General features: G+C 31.5%; 1 protein-coding gene across 1 annotated transcript; it reads right to left on the reverse strand.

The window, feature by feature from the left end:
- Positions 1-10,444: 10,444 nt before the first annotated feature.
- Positions 10,445-12,051, reverse strand: LOC134726761 (uncharacterized). The gene has a single exon (XM_063591174.1). The coding sequence runs from the start codon at positions 11,963-11,965 to the stop codon at positions 10,994-10,996; it is 972 nt and encodes a 323-aa protein (XP_063447244.1). The 5' UTR covers positions 11,966-12,051; the 3' UTR covers positions 10,445-10,993.
- Between the last annotated feature and the right edge of the window lie 5,384 nt (positions 12,052-17,435).

The following is a 17,435-nucleotide window of genomic DNA, read 5'->3' on the forward strand; positions in this document are numbered from 1 at the left end:
GTGACTGCGTGTTTATTCATTCATCCTGAGACTACTATAGCACAGTAGTCTCAGATTCCTCACAGTTAAAAGAACTAAAACATTTAACAAATACATACTCCATGCAAGCATAGAAACTTAGTCATCATTTGTAACGATATATATTACCATGAACAGGGGCGGATCCAGCCATTTTTAAAAGAGGGTTCCCAACCCAGGACAAAAGGGGGGTCCAACGATATATCCCCATTCAAATACATTGGTCGTCCAAAAAAGGGGGTTCCAACTCCCGGAACCCTCTCCCTGGATCCGCCACTGCATGCTTGATCTTTGAACTGGTTCAGGGGTATTAGGGCAAAAAATAATAATAGCTATAGACACGCGGCAGTTCAAAAGGAGTCTGGTGTAAATATGAACAACTTATGATATAGTACTTTTCAATTATGCATGATTTTTTAGCAGTCCTAAAAATAACAAAGAATATAGTTCCATCAATTAGTTATTGTCTCGTTTATAAATGAACCCATTGATATAACTAAATATTTTCTATGAAAATAGTTCATTAAGAATTGTATAATTTTACAAATATATAAGCGGTTTCCTGTTTAGAATAATATCCCGGGGTATATGTAACTACCTCCATTGATTGGATAATTGTGCTAAATGTGCCAAGTCATGTCGATTAGTGAATAAAATTTGCCACTTGAGATATTGGAAAATTGTTCCGAAGACCCAACATCAAAGGAATAGATCGTCAAGTGACAAAAACAATTGGTCAATTTCTGAGTATGACGGTTAAGATCAAAATAAAGAAGCAAGAAGTGTAAATGGAGTTTTAACATCTAAAGATTAAAATTAACAACCAATTCAGAAATTGACGGGTTTTAAATAGGATAACGGACCTTAAATCAATAATTCACCAATTTATATAGCCCCTTGTATCTGTCTATACTTAGAATGATGTGTCATTAGGGCGAAAATGTAAGACGGTCATGCCTTAGATAAATAACAAAACAATTTCACGCTTGTATGTCCTCTAAAATGATACTGATTCCAACATGCTCAAATTAGACATTAATTTCAGTATCAATAATTAAGTTAAAATTAAGCCAACTTCTAGTAAATATATTATTTATATAAATTTAACATTCACAAAATGGATTAGATACAATAAAATCATACTTATGAAGTCTTCTCCATAATACAATATAAAGTTAATATAATGGACATGCATATAAAACAAACAGTTTATACAATATAATACTAGCTTAAGCCTTTTATAGGTTAACAAAGAGGAGAGAAAGTAAAAAGAGAAAAAGAAATTTTGAAAAATCGTATAATTCTGTGATGATGACTTGTGAATTGATGACAACGATGACGTTCCGCGTCAGTAATAATAACGCTCTATCAAGGCATAAGAAATCTGTTTGACCTTTTCAGTATGAAATTTTGAACATGTTTAAAAATTTGAATATTTTGTTCGTTCGAAAATTCCAAGTGTCTGCAAATAAATAGTTTTGTATCTAAAACAAAGTTTCCAGATAGCCAGTTAAGGTTAAGGAATAAGGTTTCTCTACATAATGTGTATTTTGGGCAAACGAAGAAGTAATGGTAGACATCCTCAATGATCGGACCCACATTGGCAAGAAGGATCATTTATAATGTTAACTCTAAATAGGTCATTGTTTAAGAATGCGGTCATTGTTTAAGAATGAGGTCATTGTTTAAGAATGAGTTATATCTGACTACAGAAGATTTCATGCAATAATGGCGAGTAAATGCAAATCATCCACAGATCTCTGACTTAGTGTCTCTACTGTTGTTGTTTTTTTTTGTTTTTATTTGTTGTTTTTTTTTTTGCTTTATATTGATCTGATTTGTATAAAGTTATAGAAATGGTGATGTGGTATGATTTTCAATGAGACATCTTTTCACTAAAGACCAAATGACATAAAAATCAACAAAAACATCACCCTACGACCTTTAGCAATGAGCAAAAACCATACCTCGGAACCCTGAAGTTATGATCTCGTTATAGTTGCTGTAACACCAGTATACAAATTCAGGTGGAGGGTTGGATGCTTGCAACATGTAAAATGTTTAACCCAGTGACTTTCCTTTTGTGTCTGTCCAAAGACAGGAGTCTTTTATACCATGGTAATCGGGTTTGTTTTGTAAAATAATATTTGTTTTTGATTTATTGCACACAAATCAATCCGTTATTTTTCTCGTTTAAATTGTTTACATTTATCATTTTCGATCATAATGAAAAACATAATGATATGATTAAATTCAAAGTAAAATTCTCACTGCATTGTGTGTTAGGCACTTGTAGGGAAAGACTTTAAATCAGAAATATATGATTTTAATTATATCATTATGGACATTCATGTTGAGAAAAACTTAATTTACATCGAGGCACATACTATGATTGAGTACTCTGTATGTACATATGTGTGGGCTTAATAACAGAAACCGAAAAAAACGCAGCCAAGCAAAAAGAAGGAATACAACACATATAATATGATCAAAATTTGTTATGATTCTTTCCAGCGTCTGCAACTTGTTCAAGTTACGTTTCATTTTTGTACTTCTGACAGGACCTAGGCTAAAATGTCCGCAAAACATTATTTTGCTCCTCGTATCGCCTTGAGGATTTATCCGCCCTTTATCAAGTTATTAGTCTAGCATGTAAATCGTTTAACAACATTTTTCTTTAATTTATAGTTATTTTCTCATCCATAATGTCAGTTATCACATAATATTAAGATTTATATTTTTAATTTAAGGTTGACGAACATTTAGTTTTCCGCTTTATCTAAAAACTAGAGATTTTCTTTTGAATGGACACGATGTCGATGAATGCAAATTTTCTGATTTATTCAGGAAACATGATCTTTAAATAGTGCCCAGAAATTAAAGATATTACTTTTTCAAAGTTGTTACAGTGGAAAATGTAATGAAATTATTACCTGGTCAAAATTGCATAAAGTTATTTGTTAACCTAACGGAAACAGACGATTTCCCGTCGAGAACTTCTGCTAAATTATTTGAGCGCGTGGCTTTGCAATGATAACGAGATACTTAGTGAAAAGGTCGCACGCGAACTGCACGCGACACCAACTACAATCAACTGGTATATTAGATCCGCTGCACGTGCGTCCGCATTGATCTTCGTAAATATTCTTTTTGCATTTAATTCTTTTCAACAACAAAAGATTAAAACTAAATTTATATTTTTTCTTGTTTTCTTGATGATGTTGTGTTTCATATTTTGATTTATATTTTATTTTATAGCCAACCATTCATTATATTTCAATAACAGTTATTTTTCTTCAGATTTCACCTGCCCTTTACATGGATCAGTCAAACTATAGCAAAAAATGAACTTTATTATTATAAATTATTTAATTCCGGACTAAGTAAAAGGCATATTATTAATCTAATATGGTATGAAATTGACGCTAGGATAAATTTCAAAGATCTCGCGATACTTTTCAGATTTCTTGCCCTTGTTGACACCAATGTATCAAATGTCGGATTAATTTTACTATTCCTTTATACCCAAATTTTCCGTTAAATAATTTTGTTTCAATTTCCTTTTTTCCTTTCATTGTTCCATCCTCTATTTCGACACTAAGAACGAAAACCCGTCGTAACATTGGGAGTCATTAGTATGCACGCGAAGCTTTGCTCTTTTGTAGGGGCGGTTTCAGATTCTCATTTTGGTTATGAAATACTAGAAGAACAAAAATTTTAACTTGCTCTTTTGCTAATGAAATAAAGCAACAAAACATTAATTGATATGATTGACATGGGTTGTAGATTTCACTATAAAGTGTGAAAAATGAAACTGATTGTGTTCACCTATGAAAAGGGGGTTCCTTATTAAATAGGGAATGTGAAATCGTCGATAAGATCGAAGGGACAGACGGAGATTTAATATTTCAAAATTAATTTATGTGTAATATGTAAAAGTCAGGTGTTGATAATATGGAGTAATAAAATTATAACAGTTAAGTGGGTTTTTAGCATAGATAAGAGTAAACCTTTACTTCCTAAACACTTTATGGCACATTTAATGTTCGTTTAATGCAGATACTGGATATGGATAATTTTCAGACTTTTAAAATCTGAATATTACAGAAATTTTATTTTTGTCATAACAATGGTAATTTGATTACATAAAATATGATTTAAGTTTTTATCAATTTTAAATATTCATTGATATTACTGTCCCGTGTGTTAATATATTGCACAATTTTTCAGTTCAAAGGTCAAATATGAAAATTAAGTTCTAATTGTTTAATTGGATTAAATTTCTGTCCTTTTTTCTTTCTCAAAATGCCATATGTTATCGCAGAATAAAACTGTATTATTGTTTTTATAACAATTTATGAACCTAATCAACGCATAATTAGAAATGTGTAAAACTTGATAGATTAATTATATGTTTGTATAACGGCACGCGGCAATAATAAACTAATTTAAGAATTTAACTAATGATCAAAAGATTAAGCAGCGCTATAAACAAAACAACTATTTTTAGCAAATGTTACTTTATATTATAATATCTGTCAAAGATTTAATTTCTAAAATAAGATAAAAATGAAAGAAATTAAAAAAAAAATGGAATATGATAATGATTTGTCACCTATTTCTGTTTGGTTGGCGCGTGGCACTAAATAATTGAACGTCGACGAAACTAGGATACATTTCGGGAAATTGATAACAAGTAGCTCGTCACGATTGACACTGCATCACATGAAAGAAAAAATATGTCTACCATATCAAATTGTAATAAGATAAGATAATACTGTTTACCAAAATTATAAAAACTTCTGTGTGATATTTTTTTCTGATAATATTGCTCAAGATAACGCAATACCAATATTTACAACAGGGAAGCTGACTGAGAGGTACATTAATTTATCTGCAAAGGGAGAGAGAGAGAGAGAAAGAAGGCTCTTTTATGAAAATGTTTTTATAGCTGAGGTTGTAGCTTTTTTACTGTTTTCTGCTAGGTATTCACAAATCTTTTATCCCAATTTGCGATAAACTTTTGTTATATTTTTAAAATACCTAACTTTCCCTTTTTTATCGGGGGAGGAGGAGGAGGAGGCACGTGGTTATTTATGGTTTGAAGTAAATAAAGGATATATTTTGGATAAAACTTGTGGGGCATAAATCTCATGATACAGTAGCTGATTTTTATGTTGTTGGGTTACTATATCATTGATATGCATGTACTCGATATCTCTATTTATTTTTGGCTAATTGTTGTACAAACGTGTTTATCTTTTGCAAGTTGCATATACACATTCTACAAATTTATGTAGTAGAAAACAATTTCAACCTCCATGGAGTTCCTTGGTGGTCCAATACAGCGGGTGCTCGCCTCGAAAGGTCTCTGCCATTTATAAGTACGACTTGCAGTAAGAATAATGTCCCCGGAAAGGATAACCCGTTTTACAATGAACTGTAACGTTGTGTTGGCTTTATCTGGTAAAATAACCGATTTAGCGTGTCCGTCTATTACAAATTTGTATATTATATTGTTCTCATCCTGCATGTATTATTTGCTGCTAGACTTTACACATTAAACCAGCATCGTAATCATGTTCTGCCTTATATTCTAGTGAAAGTCACGTTCACTTACAAAAATATAATTACGTAATATTTTATTGGGATTTAGAAGTTTGTTTAAGAGCCAGGATATTTAATTTCTTAAATTCAAATACAATAATATAAGTTATAAATCTCAAATCTTAAGGAATGTACAAATTAAATTATTGATCAACATATTTTAATATACAATCTATATTATATTTATAAAATAAATACGTATCGAAAATTGATGGCACGCGCGTCCACGCGTCTCGGAGAAATATCCTTGTCGGATTAAGGATACAGACATAGTCACTATTATTGATCTAGTATCTGAATAACTCTTTCCCTTTAACAATGGGTAGTAATAAAGGGTGGCTATTCAACACCTTCTTCATTTCAGAAATGGACATCTGACCATAGATAAATAACCTCTGGGGCCATTATCAAAGACCAGGGGTTAGAAATCGATTTGTCTTTAGATCATGTTCCGTCAAAATTTAATCAAGTTGAAATAATTTGGAGGCTTCATATCTAATAAATTATATTTGTGGTAGAATTATAATGAAATAAGAATGAATGAAAATATTTTTATATTAAGTTCAAAGCGAACTTTGTGTATCAATAGTTTTCCCTGGCATTTGAATTATAAACATTGATATTTTATTTATTTTACACAAATCCCTGTAGGGTTTTTTACAAGATACCGCGATAACAACATGGCATAATTTGCCGTTAAATCAGGAACCAGTCCATTTGGACTGAGGAATAAAAAGGGAACGTAATCCAAATTTGCAAATTTTAAAAAAGTTAGGAAAAATTCTGTTTGCAGCGTATCTTTGTCACGCAAATTGGCGTATTTTGTCTTATGAGTGGAAGAACAAAATCTAAGACACCTTTGTTTGTTTGTGCAAATTGAATTGTCAGAAACAAAGCAAAGTGTATTTAATTTATTTATGCTTTTATTTTTCCTCTATTGATACATGTCACGAGCCGGTTTATATACAGAAGAAAACAATTTAAAAAAAAACCCTAAAAGCTATCATTTTAAGATTAATATGTGCGTTTAATCAGAGACATATATAAAAAATAAACGTGAGAATGCATGCAGAGGTATGCATTTTTAAAAGCATAAATAAAACAATATAAAGCTATGCGAACCGGCAAAAATACACACATACGCGCGCTCATGAATATTTCTTATTTCCTTTGCACACGAAAGTATAACGTGTCATCTCGTATATTCATGTTTCCTTCGATTACATTTTGACAAATATACACGCGTGAAAAACGACCAAAAGGCGCACTTATTATTTCTATAATTTATTATCAAAAGGATCGAAAATGAGATGCAAACTCTCTATTTTTCACACTCCTTGTGCTTTTTTTCTTCAACCGGCTACTGTTTCTTTTCAAGTTTGTATCTATACATCAATTATACCTCAACATTTATTGACATTTGAAGGACAAACCGCCTTACCAATACTGAGGCGTTTGCATCTGCGTTTTACTAGAGAAATAAAATAGGGAAATAATCGAGCATTACTACGTTTTTAAAAAGCTGTATATTAAGGGAAATTAGTATCATGGTCTACCTCAGACCATTAATGCAAATTTTAAAAAATACAAAGGATTAAATTTCAGGTAAAACCAGCATAATGTGCGCTCATTTGTGGCTATTAATGACCCAAACCCGTAATTTTAGCATTTTATTGTTAATTTAATTTTCACTTTATTTTCATTCAACCGTAACTAAGCTATTTTGGACAATACAAAACCAAGACTGCCTTTGAATACATGATTTTAACAAAAAAATATTCCGTGAAATCTAACATTGTTTCCTTGATTATGACTTTAATTTTATGCGATACCTATTTTATCTTGACCATTTTAAAACTGAATAAATCAAGGTGCGATCAAAATTCATTTGTTAAAAATTTTACAGACCCGCCTCTGGCGTTCGTACATTTCTACAAACCCAATAAACGTTTCAAAGATTTCATTTAATGAAATCTTAAAATTATCTCGCTGTCAAATCCAGGCCTAGGGTTCGATACGGTCAAGACAAGACAACAAAAGTTTACGTGGTCATACTTGAGGGCCACGCGCGCGGCGTCTTTTGATTTTTCAACCTCGCGACTTCAGAATAAGTTTCACAGAGCACGTGCTGCGTGGTGTATTTATCATTGTTTCCCCATAATAGTTCATAATGGACTGACCAAAAGGGAAGAAAAGCAATAAAATTAAATAAAATCATTAATAATCAAAGAAATGATTATACACGATTTTCATCTTTATGATTTTATTGATGTTTTTGTGTGAACATTCATTAACTTCATTTGCGGTAGAAGATTATCATTTTTATTTTAAATTTCGACCATTTTTCTCTTTAATTGCCAATTAACATTTTGATACTATACTGGTTCGACTTTGGCGATCGCATTATTTCTTTAAAAGTCGTACATTTTGCACCTGAACAACAAGGTCTATTCAAATCGGGAAGTCTTCATTTTTCTTCTTTCTTCTTATCATGGTAAAAGATAAATTGCTATCCTCGTTTTATTCAGAAATTGACAGGCACGGATCGATACGACGCAATCATCACATTTTACATAAAATCAATTTTTTATAAGCAAAAGTAAACTAAGAAAAAAATATTCAAGTGAAATTCAAAACTGTCCTTTTTAATGCAAAAAATACAATAACAAAAGTAACAAACTCCAAAAGAAATTCCAAACCCTCCTTTATAAAACGGAAAAGTCAAAAGCTAAACAATCTTTGGATCGGAAAGCAACTGTCATATTCCTGGCGTAGTACAGACATACATACATTCTTTAATTTGGTGTTTGCCAATTGGAAAGGGAAAATTTCTAATTATTAGAGAACTTTCTATAAATTTTACAAGCTGTTGAATATTACATATATATGCATTGTTCAGCAGGTCATTCCTCTTGTATTCTATATATCTACATGTATAACAAAAATACCAAACTCCAATGGAAAGGAAAAACGGGAAGTCCTGTATAAAAAGGCAAAATCAAAAGCTCAAACACATCTAACGAAGACAAAGCAACTGTCATATTCCTGAATTGGTACAGACATACAAACATATTGAATTAGGTATATCCCATCTGCAAAGGGTTCTGAGCGTACATGTAGATATAATACAAGAGGAAAGTTTGATTTGTTTTTCCTTTATGGTTTGCTTCACTATAATTCAAGATTCAAGATGTATTATCTTATGAACCATCAAGAATCATACACACAAACTACCGTGAACAATTTCACAGTAATGTTAAAGTCATTTTTCTGAAACTGAATTTGAAAACTTTTCTCTTAAAACTACATTTCATGATGTGTGTTGATTGAGTCCAGATGTGAAACAAAACCTCGACAGAAAATAAATTCTTGCATGGTATCAATAAACTTGAAACGAGAGTTGTCTCGTTGGCACTCAAACCACATATTCTTATGTCTAATAACTTTCTGAAAGTTACAAAACTTGTGCTAGATGTCAAGACATATAAGCCAAGTATAACTTCAATTTACATAAGACAACCTATTGACATAGATACATCCATCCCCTCTCGGATACCAGTCTTGACATGGTATTTCAATATAAACAAAAGTATATGAAATACACAGACAAAAATCCAGTCGGGTTTATACTTGTGCCTTGTAAATAAACTCATCATAGATACCAGGACCAAATTTAGTATATACGCCAGACGCGCGTTTCGTCTACAAAAGACTCATCAGTGACGCTCGAATCCAAAAAAATTATAAAAAAAAAAAAAAAAAAAAAAAAAGGCCAAATAAAGTACGAAGTTGAAGAGCATTGAGGAACAAAATTCCTAAAAGTTTTGCCAAATACAACAAAGGCAATTTATGTCTGAGATAGAAAAGCCTTAGAATTTAAAAAAATTCAAAAATTTAAATTAAAATATTGAAAGATATGTTTCTGTTTGATTTTGTCATGAATGCATACGATCAAAAAGAAACAACAACACTAATCATATATTTTCTGTTTCAGTAAAAATCCAACTTTTAAATATTAACATTTCCTTGTAAATATTTGCATGAAGTGTTTCTTTTTATCTGCATGTTTTCTATTCAGTTTATCAATATTAACGATCTTTTTAGTTGTGTTAAGATGCTTTACTTTGTTAGATAGCTGTCTTTTTGGCAAATATGATGATACCGCATCTCCTTGTTTTAGATATGTAGGCAGATGTCTTGTGAATAACAGCATATTCTAAGAGAGATGTATTGAAACTTTCAATAATAGTTCTACCCTCAAATATAAAACAGAAGATGTGGTATGATTGCCAATGATACAACTATCCACAAAAGACCAAAATGACACAAACATTAACAACTATAGGTCAGCGTACGGCCTTCAACAATGAGCAAAGCCCATACCGCAAAGTCGGCTTAAGTCAAAGTATTCTTGTTCATTTGCATTGTGTATTATATCAGGATCTTTAGTATTTTGCATAAGGATATATTCCTATTGCTTTTTTTTCTTCTTTTCTAATATAGTTAGACGACAATTAACAATCATAATGGTAACAAGTACAAAACAAATGTCAAGCTCGGAATAAAATTCTACAATAGTCTAAGTTTAACTACATGTGTATGTAAGGTTCAAATTTCAAACTACCTATGGTAAAAATAAAATTTTATTTCGAGCTGAAAATTTGAATGTACTTCAAACAATACGGTTCAAATACTCGGACCATTGATATCAGTGAAACTGACAACAGTGTAAATGGTTGTAATAATGTCGATTTCATCACTCATTAATGGGTATTTATTATCTTGCTAACATGGTCACGACAAACAAATGAGACATGAATTAAATTATATATTTATTCATATTCAATTAAATTGAAAATGTCAATAATATTAACAATTTTAAATTACAAAATAGTTGGATTTCCCCGATAACAAATAGACAAAAATGGAATGTGTAGTATTGTCTTTAAAACGACATGATAAATTCACACTTATAAAAATAAGATTTGTAATAAAATCTGTTAAACCGTGAAAAGGTACAACTTCGTTATCAAATTCATTTACCTTTAAGCAAATAAAACATCTTTTGAACTTCTGGTTTTTGTAATGATGTACAAATTTGTCAGATCGCAATCATAATTATGTAATAATTTACAACTTACTACGAAAAAAGATGATTTAGATAAAATATTATGTAAAGATAATTCAAAAATAATGATATGTCATTTGCAAAGCGATTTTATAAATGTTTTACAAAAATAATTTCATATATACAAAATAGAAATAATTTATAATTAGGAAGCACAAATATATCACAAGTTCCAAGATACGAGATCTCGTTTAAACACAACAAAGCACAGTTTGTAAAATGTTAATTTCACAGTCAAATTCACGGAAACATTTCATAGGCAAATCCGTCAGAAGTGTCTGAGTACTCTGTAGGACTTCCAGGCTGCGGTCTTTGATACATAGAATTCCAATTAAATGATTGTCCATAGTTAGAAAATCCAAGAGATGGGTGCGCCATGTTTTTCATAATATGTCCTGTTGGTAAATTTTGGTGTGAGCCAAACACTGGCGACGATGATGAAATAGGCGAAAATGTTTCTGAGTATGTAACAGGTATATCTCCATTGACGGGAACACGTGAGGTAGTGGTTACTGCATACATATCATGCTGCTGAGCCTGGAAATAACTGTCTTGGACACTTGGCACTGGTGACGGGGTCTGACATGTAAATTGTTCCGCTTTACACAGAAAAGAAGATTCCTGTGATATAGCACTATTTGTGATATTGTCTCTTGAAGGCACTTGATCGATTTCAGACACGGCAACAGAGGTTTGTGGAGTTTTGTCAACCATTTCCAAGGTCTGTGATAGCATCCATATATAATTGTGTGCCATTCGGAGTGTTTCTATCTTTGTAAGTTTGTTTTCACCAGAAGTGACTGGCAATATTTCTCGAAGAGTTTCCAAAGCATCGTTTAGTCCGTGCATACGACTACGTTCTCTATCATTAGCTTTGGATCTGCGGGTTTTCTTTATCTTCTCTACAAGAGCTGGACTCCTATCTCGTCGACGAGACTTGTTGTAGCGTTTCCTCTTTGGAGGATTTTCAGCTCCCGATAAATCAGGTTTAGGTAGTCCTTTTATTTTAGTGTCAGGAGAAACATTATTAAAGTTTATCTTTTCTACTGGTGATGCGGCGCTGAAAACGTCGTCATTTTCAAAATCACACTCCGATAAACTATCAGCTCTGGAAATTGACGATTGTGATGAATATGGATAAGCAGTACAAGGACTGCTAACGTTGCTTGTTGATGGAGACAGCGAATAACTGGAATCAAACTCCGACTTCATGTTTGATTTGAAGTTTAAATAAAAATAAAAGTAACTTAATATTGTTGCTATGATCGATAGAAGAAGAATGTGACTTCTGTTTGACCGAGCAGGTCTTTTATATAAAAATTTGATCAAACGGTCGCACGACAGGTATTCTCATGCAAATGAGTTGATCAATGACACTTGACTCGTGGGGCGTAGAGATTATGAGATCATCCAATCAAAACTAACGATTGTGCCGTAGGTCACGTGCCGGAGTTCTCAATTATCTAAACATGGAAATTACTTGTAAAAACAGCCCAATACTGATTAACTGAAATAAGGTGAAAAAACACTTTCTCGTGTCGTTAAAATCTTCAAAGAGTTTTTCACCTAAATAAATAACGGCACGAGTAGGGTTGAGAAATCTTAAATAAACAGACGCCGAGATTATTTTTAACAAACATACTTGTAATTTAATTTTTACACTTTAAGAAAACTAAATTTTGAATAAAGAATATACCGACAAATTTTGACAGATGGAGCACAATTTTATGGAGTTTTGTTTTTAAAGTAAACAAAAGAATTCTTTGCTATGATTGAATTTTATTGAAAACAATTTATATTAATTTATTGTGCTTTTTATCTTATATTCTCTTCAATAATTGAATTAACTTTCAATATTGCACCAGAGTGTACTTTATTAAACAAATGCCATGTTAGTATTAATTTAAGATTCATATATTACATTAAAACGAAAATTTAAGTGATCAAATAAATGAATTATAAATTTTAATATTTCACTTTTTTTTTGTCTACAAATACTTTATTATTTTCACATATAAAAGTAACCGAAATGGATAAATGATACCGACTTTAACTAGGGCTGATGTATACGATAAAATCAAACACTTGTAATGATATTCTAAACCCTTAATTTGGTCTTGTCGCAATAGTTTTTTTGGAAAATATTTATTTATCATAAACGATACTTTTATTTTTAAATTTGTAAATTTTACTTTTTCCCTATTCAAAAAGCAATATTCAAGTTAATAGCATTATCAGTCATATGATACTGATGTCAGGTGAATTCAATCATACTAAAAAAAAATTGTTATCTTTAATTGTTTATTTCTGTTGGTAAAACTTCTATAAATAATATGTATAGTCATTTATAGCTACCTAATTTTAAGAATGAATAAGCTCAAAACTACATATATTTGATATAAAGATTGAAATAAAAATGATGGACTACCAAACAAGTAGGCAGAGCAATTGGACATAAAAGAAGCTGAAAAATACATGTTATAGGAATCCCGAACATAAAAATAGATTGTGGATATATATATTGTTTGTTTCATAAATCTAATCATTTACTGTCGTGAAATTGATACAACGAGTACATAATTTTGATACCAAATATATTTTCTATATTTATTAAAGTGTAATACATAATTTAATGGTGTAACATAAAAAGAATCTAGGATTTATACTTGTTAATTATTAACGAATGTAGAAATAGTGGTTATGAAACTAATCAAATTGATTTCGTTAGTGTCAAGTTTGGCACTCGAAAGGGGTATTTCAAAGATGAGAGAGACAACATAAGGTTTAACCCCTTTCCATAAACGATTATTAAGGAGTACACACGGATTCTTGTTTTTTTTTTTTGTGCCGCGAATTTTACGAAAATAAGATTAACAATGCTAAAAAGGCTATCCGAACATGAACTCTATGGTCCAAACATCTTGGAGTTGCAACGGCAACGTGAATTTTTAGGCTTTTATGAAAATTGTTGACTTTTTGTGAGAGTCGGTAGTGTCCCGCGACTCATATATATCATTTCTTTCCATCCTTTGAATTTGAAATTTGCCATCCATTTTACTTATAGTTGTCTCGCTATGGAACGTTATTTACACAAGAGTTATAAAAACGAAAAACAAGGACTCGCTGTATTTCAGTTCGATAATTGCATCATGAATGTTCGGAACACAACTTGACGGTATGGGCTTTGCTCATTGTTGAATGCCGTACGGTGACCTATAGTTGTTAATGTCTGTGTCACTTTGATCTTTTGTGGATAGTTGTCTCATTGGCAATCATAACACATCTTCTTTTTTATATGTACATATTTCTTATTTACATTTCACTAAATAAGATCGCGAGTGTCTTTTTGTCGCATTTGTAGTTCATATTAACCTTTTTGACAAAGCTCTGCCTTGGTTGATTATTTTCATAAATCACAGTACAAATTTAGAAACTGGTCCAAAAGAAAATAATCAAATCCCGTCTTATTAGTGTCAATTACTTGTTATAATGTCATTAATTATCTGCCAATAATTAATTTACCAATACACACATATTTGTAGTCTTTGAAACACCCAACCAATGTTACACAGTGCAGTTCCATTGTGCTGTTAAAGAAAAGAAAACTTTCACCAAATTTAGTCACTTTCTTACTAAAAAAAAAGCCTTGAATCTTTATATTTTAAAAACTCTCCTTTTATGTGTTTTTTTTTTTAAAGGTTCCTATAAAATTTCTTAGAATTCAACAACTATAATACATACCTATACGTGCATGAACAGATATAATTTTGAAAATTTTAGTTATTGTTTTAATTTAAGGATATCTTTAAACAAAATTAAATTTCGGAATTAGATCATCTTGTACATCGCTGAGTGACCGTCGTACTTCATGGACGAATATTCCAGTTCATATCAACTTTTAAAATCACTCCCATGTTACGGTTTTCAGAGGACCTTCGATGCCGAAACGTTTGTTCCAAAATTTGCAATAATTGAGGGTTTTTTTTATTCATAGAAAGGCATAGACTTGAAATCTTATTTTGTTTTAAAATGATTGTTTGTAAAATAAGTCGAAAGGAATATTGATAAAATAGCGATCAAGCTTATTCAACTTTTTTCTGTCACATAGCATTTTTAATTTTTAACAACATAAAATGTCTTTTGGCTAAAAATAAAAAAATAAAAAGGAAACCAGCATGTTTTATCAGCCCTTTATGAATCGAATAATTTGTCCCTTTAACTTTTTTACGCTGCCCATGAACATATTGCATAGTTGCAAATTGTGGGTGTAATAGGTTTCGTTTGGCCTCGCGCGCACGACTTTATATTCACTCCCTTTTCCTCCGACTATAGTTACGAAAACATCATATACTTTCAACAGTTCTAATGCATTGCTTCCCCTCCTTCTCCCACAATGTGTTTGCGGGAATAACTTTAGTTTTCCCGAAGTGTTTGTTCATTGTATTGCGTTTATCGAACTTATTTATCATAAAGCATTACATTGTGCGCCATTTTTAAAACATTATTTTTCTTTCAATGATCACCAAATCCTCTTTTCTAGTTGAATTGTCACCATCAAAAACATGTATTATGTCCATAGCTCATAATACAAATATCAAAACTCCCACTGGGAAATCTTCTTACTTGTCTCATTCTGTCTTCTTTAAACATAATGAGATCTTTATTATTGAAATTATCGAACAAGTGGTCAACGCGTATGACAATACTGCGGATGAAAGCACGTGCACTTAAATCTATAAAATTTGAAAGGATCAGTTGACCGTCAAATGTTGCGCTGTTTTGCGATGGACATAAGCGGTCCGCAAAAAGAACATTTAATTCGATAGAAGAATTTAGAAATATGGAATGATTGTTTTATGTCCCGTGTCTTTTAATTCAAAAAGGGGTCGTGGAATTAAACAAAATTCAATGATACCAAGGCCAAAATAAATTAAGCTAGAAAAAAGACGATGAACAAACATTTTGAAGTTTCAACAAAATAATTACAAACTTAATCTTGAAAATGCAGATTATAAAGATAAATTTCAGTTTACAACTGAAAATCGATGCTTTTAGAAATAGAAAAGAATTCAAAATTGTATCAGTTTTGACAAATGAAGCCTATATTACAACTTGCATTAGACTAAGCGATTACAATGTTATAGTTGAGAGAAAACGGAAGCTTTTAAAACTCCAAGACAAAAACAACCATGTCTACCCTGTAATACATTGGAGGAAACAATCATGTCTACCATGTAATACAGGGCAGTATAACATACATTTTATGTCATAAAAACTGTCTAAATTTTTTTTTTTGAAATTTTACATCCGTTATAAATACATGGCAAGAAGTGAGAAAAACAAATGTCTTCTCTGCATATCAAACCGAAAAGAAGTAGAAGACACCTTTCTCTAGATTAAACAGACATTAAAACTAAGGACTGGGAACACTTACTTTATTTGTGTTATATACACAAATAAGAAGATGTGGTATGCGTGTCAATTATAGACAACTCTCAATTCAAGTCGCTATTTATACAAAGTTAACAATTAAAGGTCTTATAGGTCTTATAGGTCCTTCATTGATGAGTCTTGACTTACACCAAACAGTAAGCTATACAGTCCCAAAATGAACTAGATTGACGGATAAATACACGAAGGACGTCTGAAATATTTGCGACTGTCACATATGCTTGAAGTTTAAGTTTTAGACTAGACATTCTACCGATTTTGCGTCGTTTGAATTGCTTATAAGGCATGCACACTTTGGAGCTGACTGGGTGATTGCTGCCTCATCGACATATATATTCCACACATACATTTCGTTCAAATTAATAATCACAGTAGATTTAATAACTTCCTATGTGAATTCACTTTCCATAATTTAGCTCTAAATCAAAACATATTATTAAACGTAGCATTTCATTGTGATGCGATAAGATCAACTTCTCTCTCTTGTATGCTTAAATGCATAATTGACTATACATATATATATAAAAGAAGATGTGCTATGATTGCCAATGAGACAACTGTCCACAAGGGACCAAAATGACACGGACATTAGCAACTATAGGTCACCGATATGACAATGTAAACCAATTCAAACGAGAAAACAAACGGCCTTATTTAAATTAAAGAAATGAACGAAAAACAAATATGTAACACAAAAACAAACGACAACCACTGAATTTCAGGTTCCTGACTTTGGACAGGCACATACATAAATAATGAGGCGGTTTGAACATGTTAACGGGATCCTAACCGTCCCCCTAACCTGGGACACTGATATAACAGTACAACATAAGAACGAACTATAAACATCCGTTTAAAAAGGCTTAACTCATCAGATGGACAAAGAAACAAGTTGACGTGGCCGGGTACTTGTACATCCCGACAAATGGACAAATAAACAAGTTGACGTGGCCGGGTACTTGTACATCCCGACAACAGAAAGACAAAAGGAACATATTTGAGAGTACTCGCAGTTATCTAACAGTTAGTTTAAAGCCACTAACAAGTTAATTGTAGATAACATGAATGTGTATGTGTACAGTATATAACATACTAGTAATATGGAGTTTGCTTTTAATTTAACAAAATCAATATTTATACCAATAAAAACAATATTCAATGATTTTATTACAGTGTTGAATTGGTAACCTTTTAGAATAAGTTTATTCAAAGGAGCGGTCAGTTTGCATTA

The sequence above is a fragment of the Mytilus trossulus genome, chromosome 7 (assembly GCF_036588685.1).
Source record: "Mytilus trossulus isolate FHL-02 chromosome 7, PNRI_Mtr1.1.1.hap1, whole genome shotgun sequence".
NCBI classification, from domain to species: domain Eukaryota; kingdom Metazoa; phylum Mollusca; class Bivalvia; order Mytilida; family Mytilidae; genus Mytilus; species Mytilus trossulus.

What these genes read in the sequence shown, in the direction of transcription:
- LOC134726761 (XM_063591174.1), bottom strand. Translation starts at nt 11,965, where the DNA reads ATGAAGTCGGAGTTTGATTCCAGTTATTCGCTGTCTCCATCAACAAGC.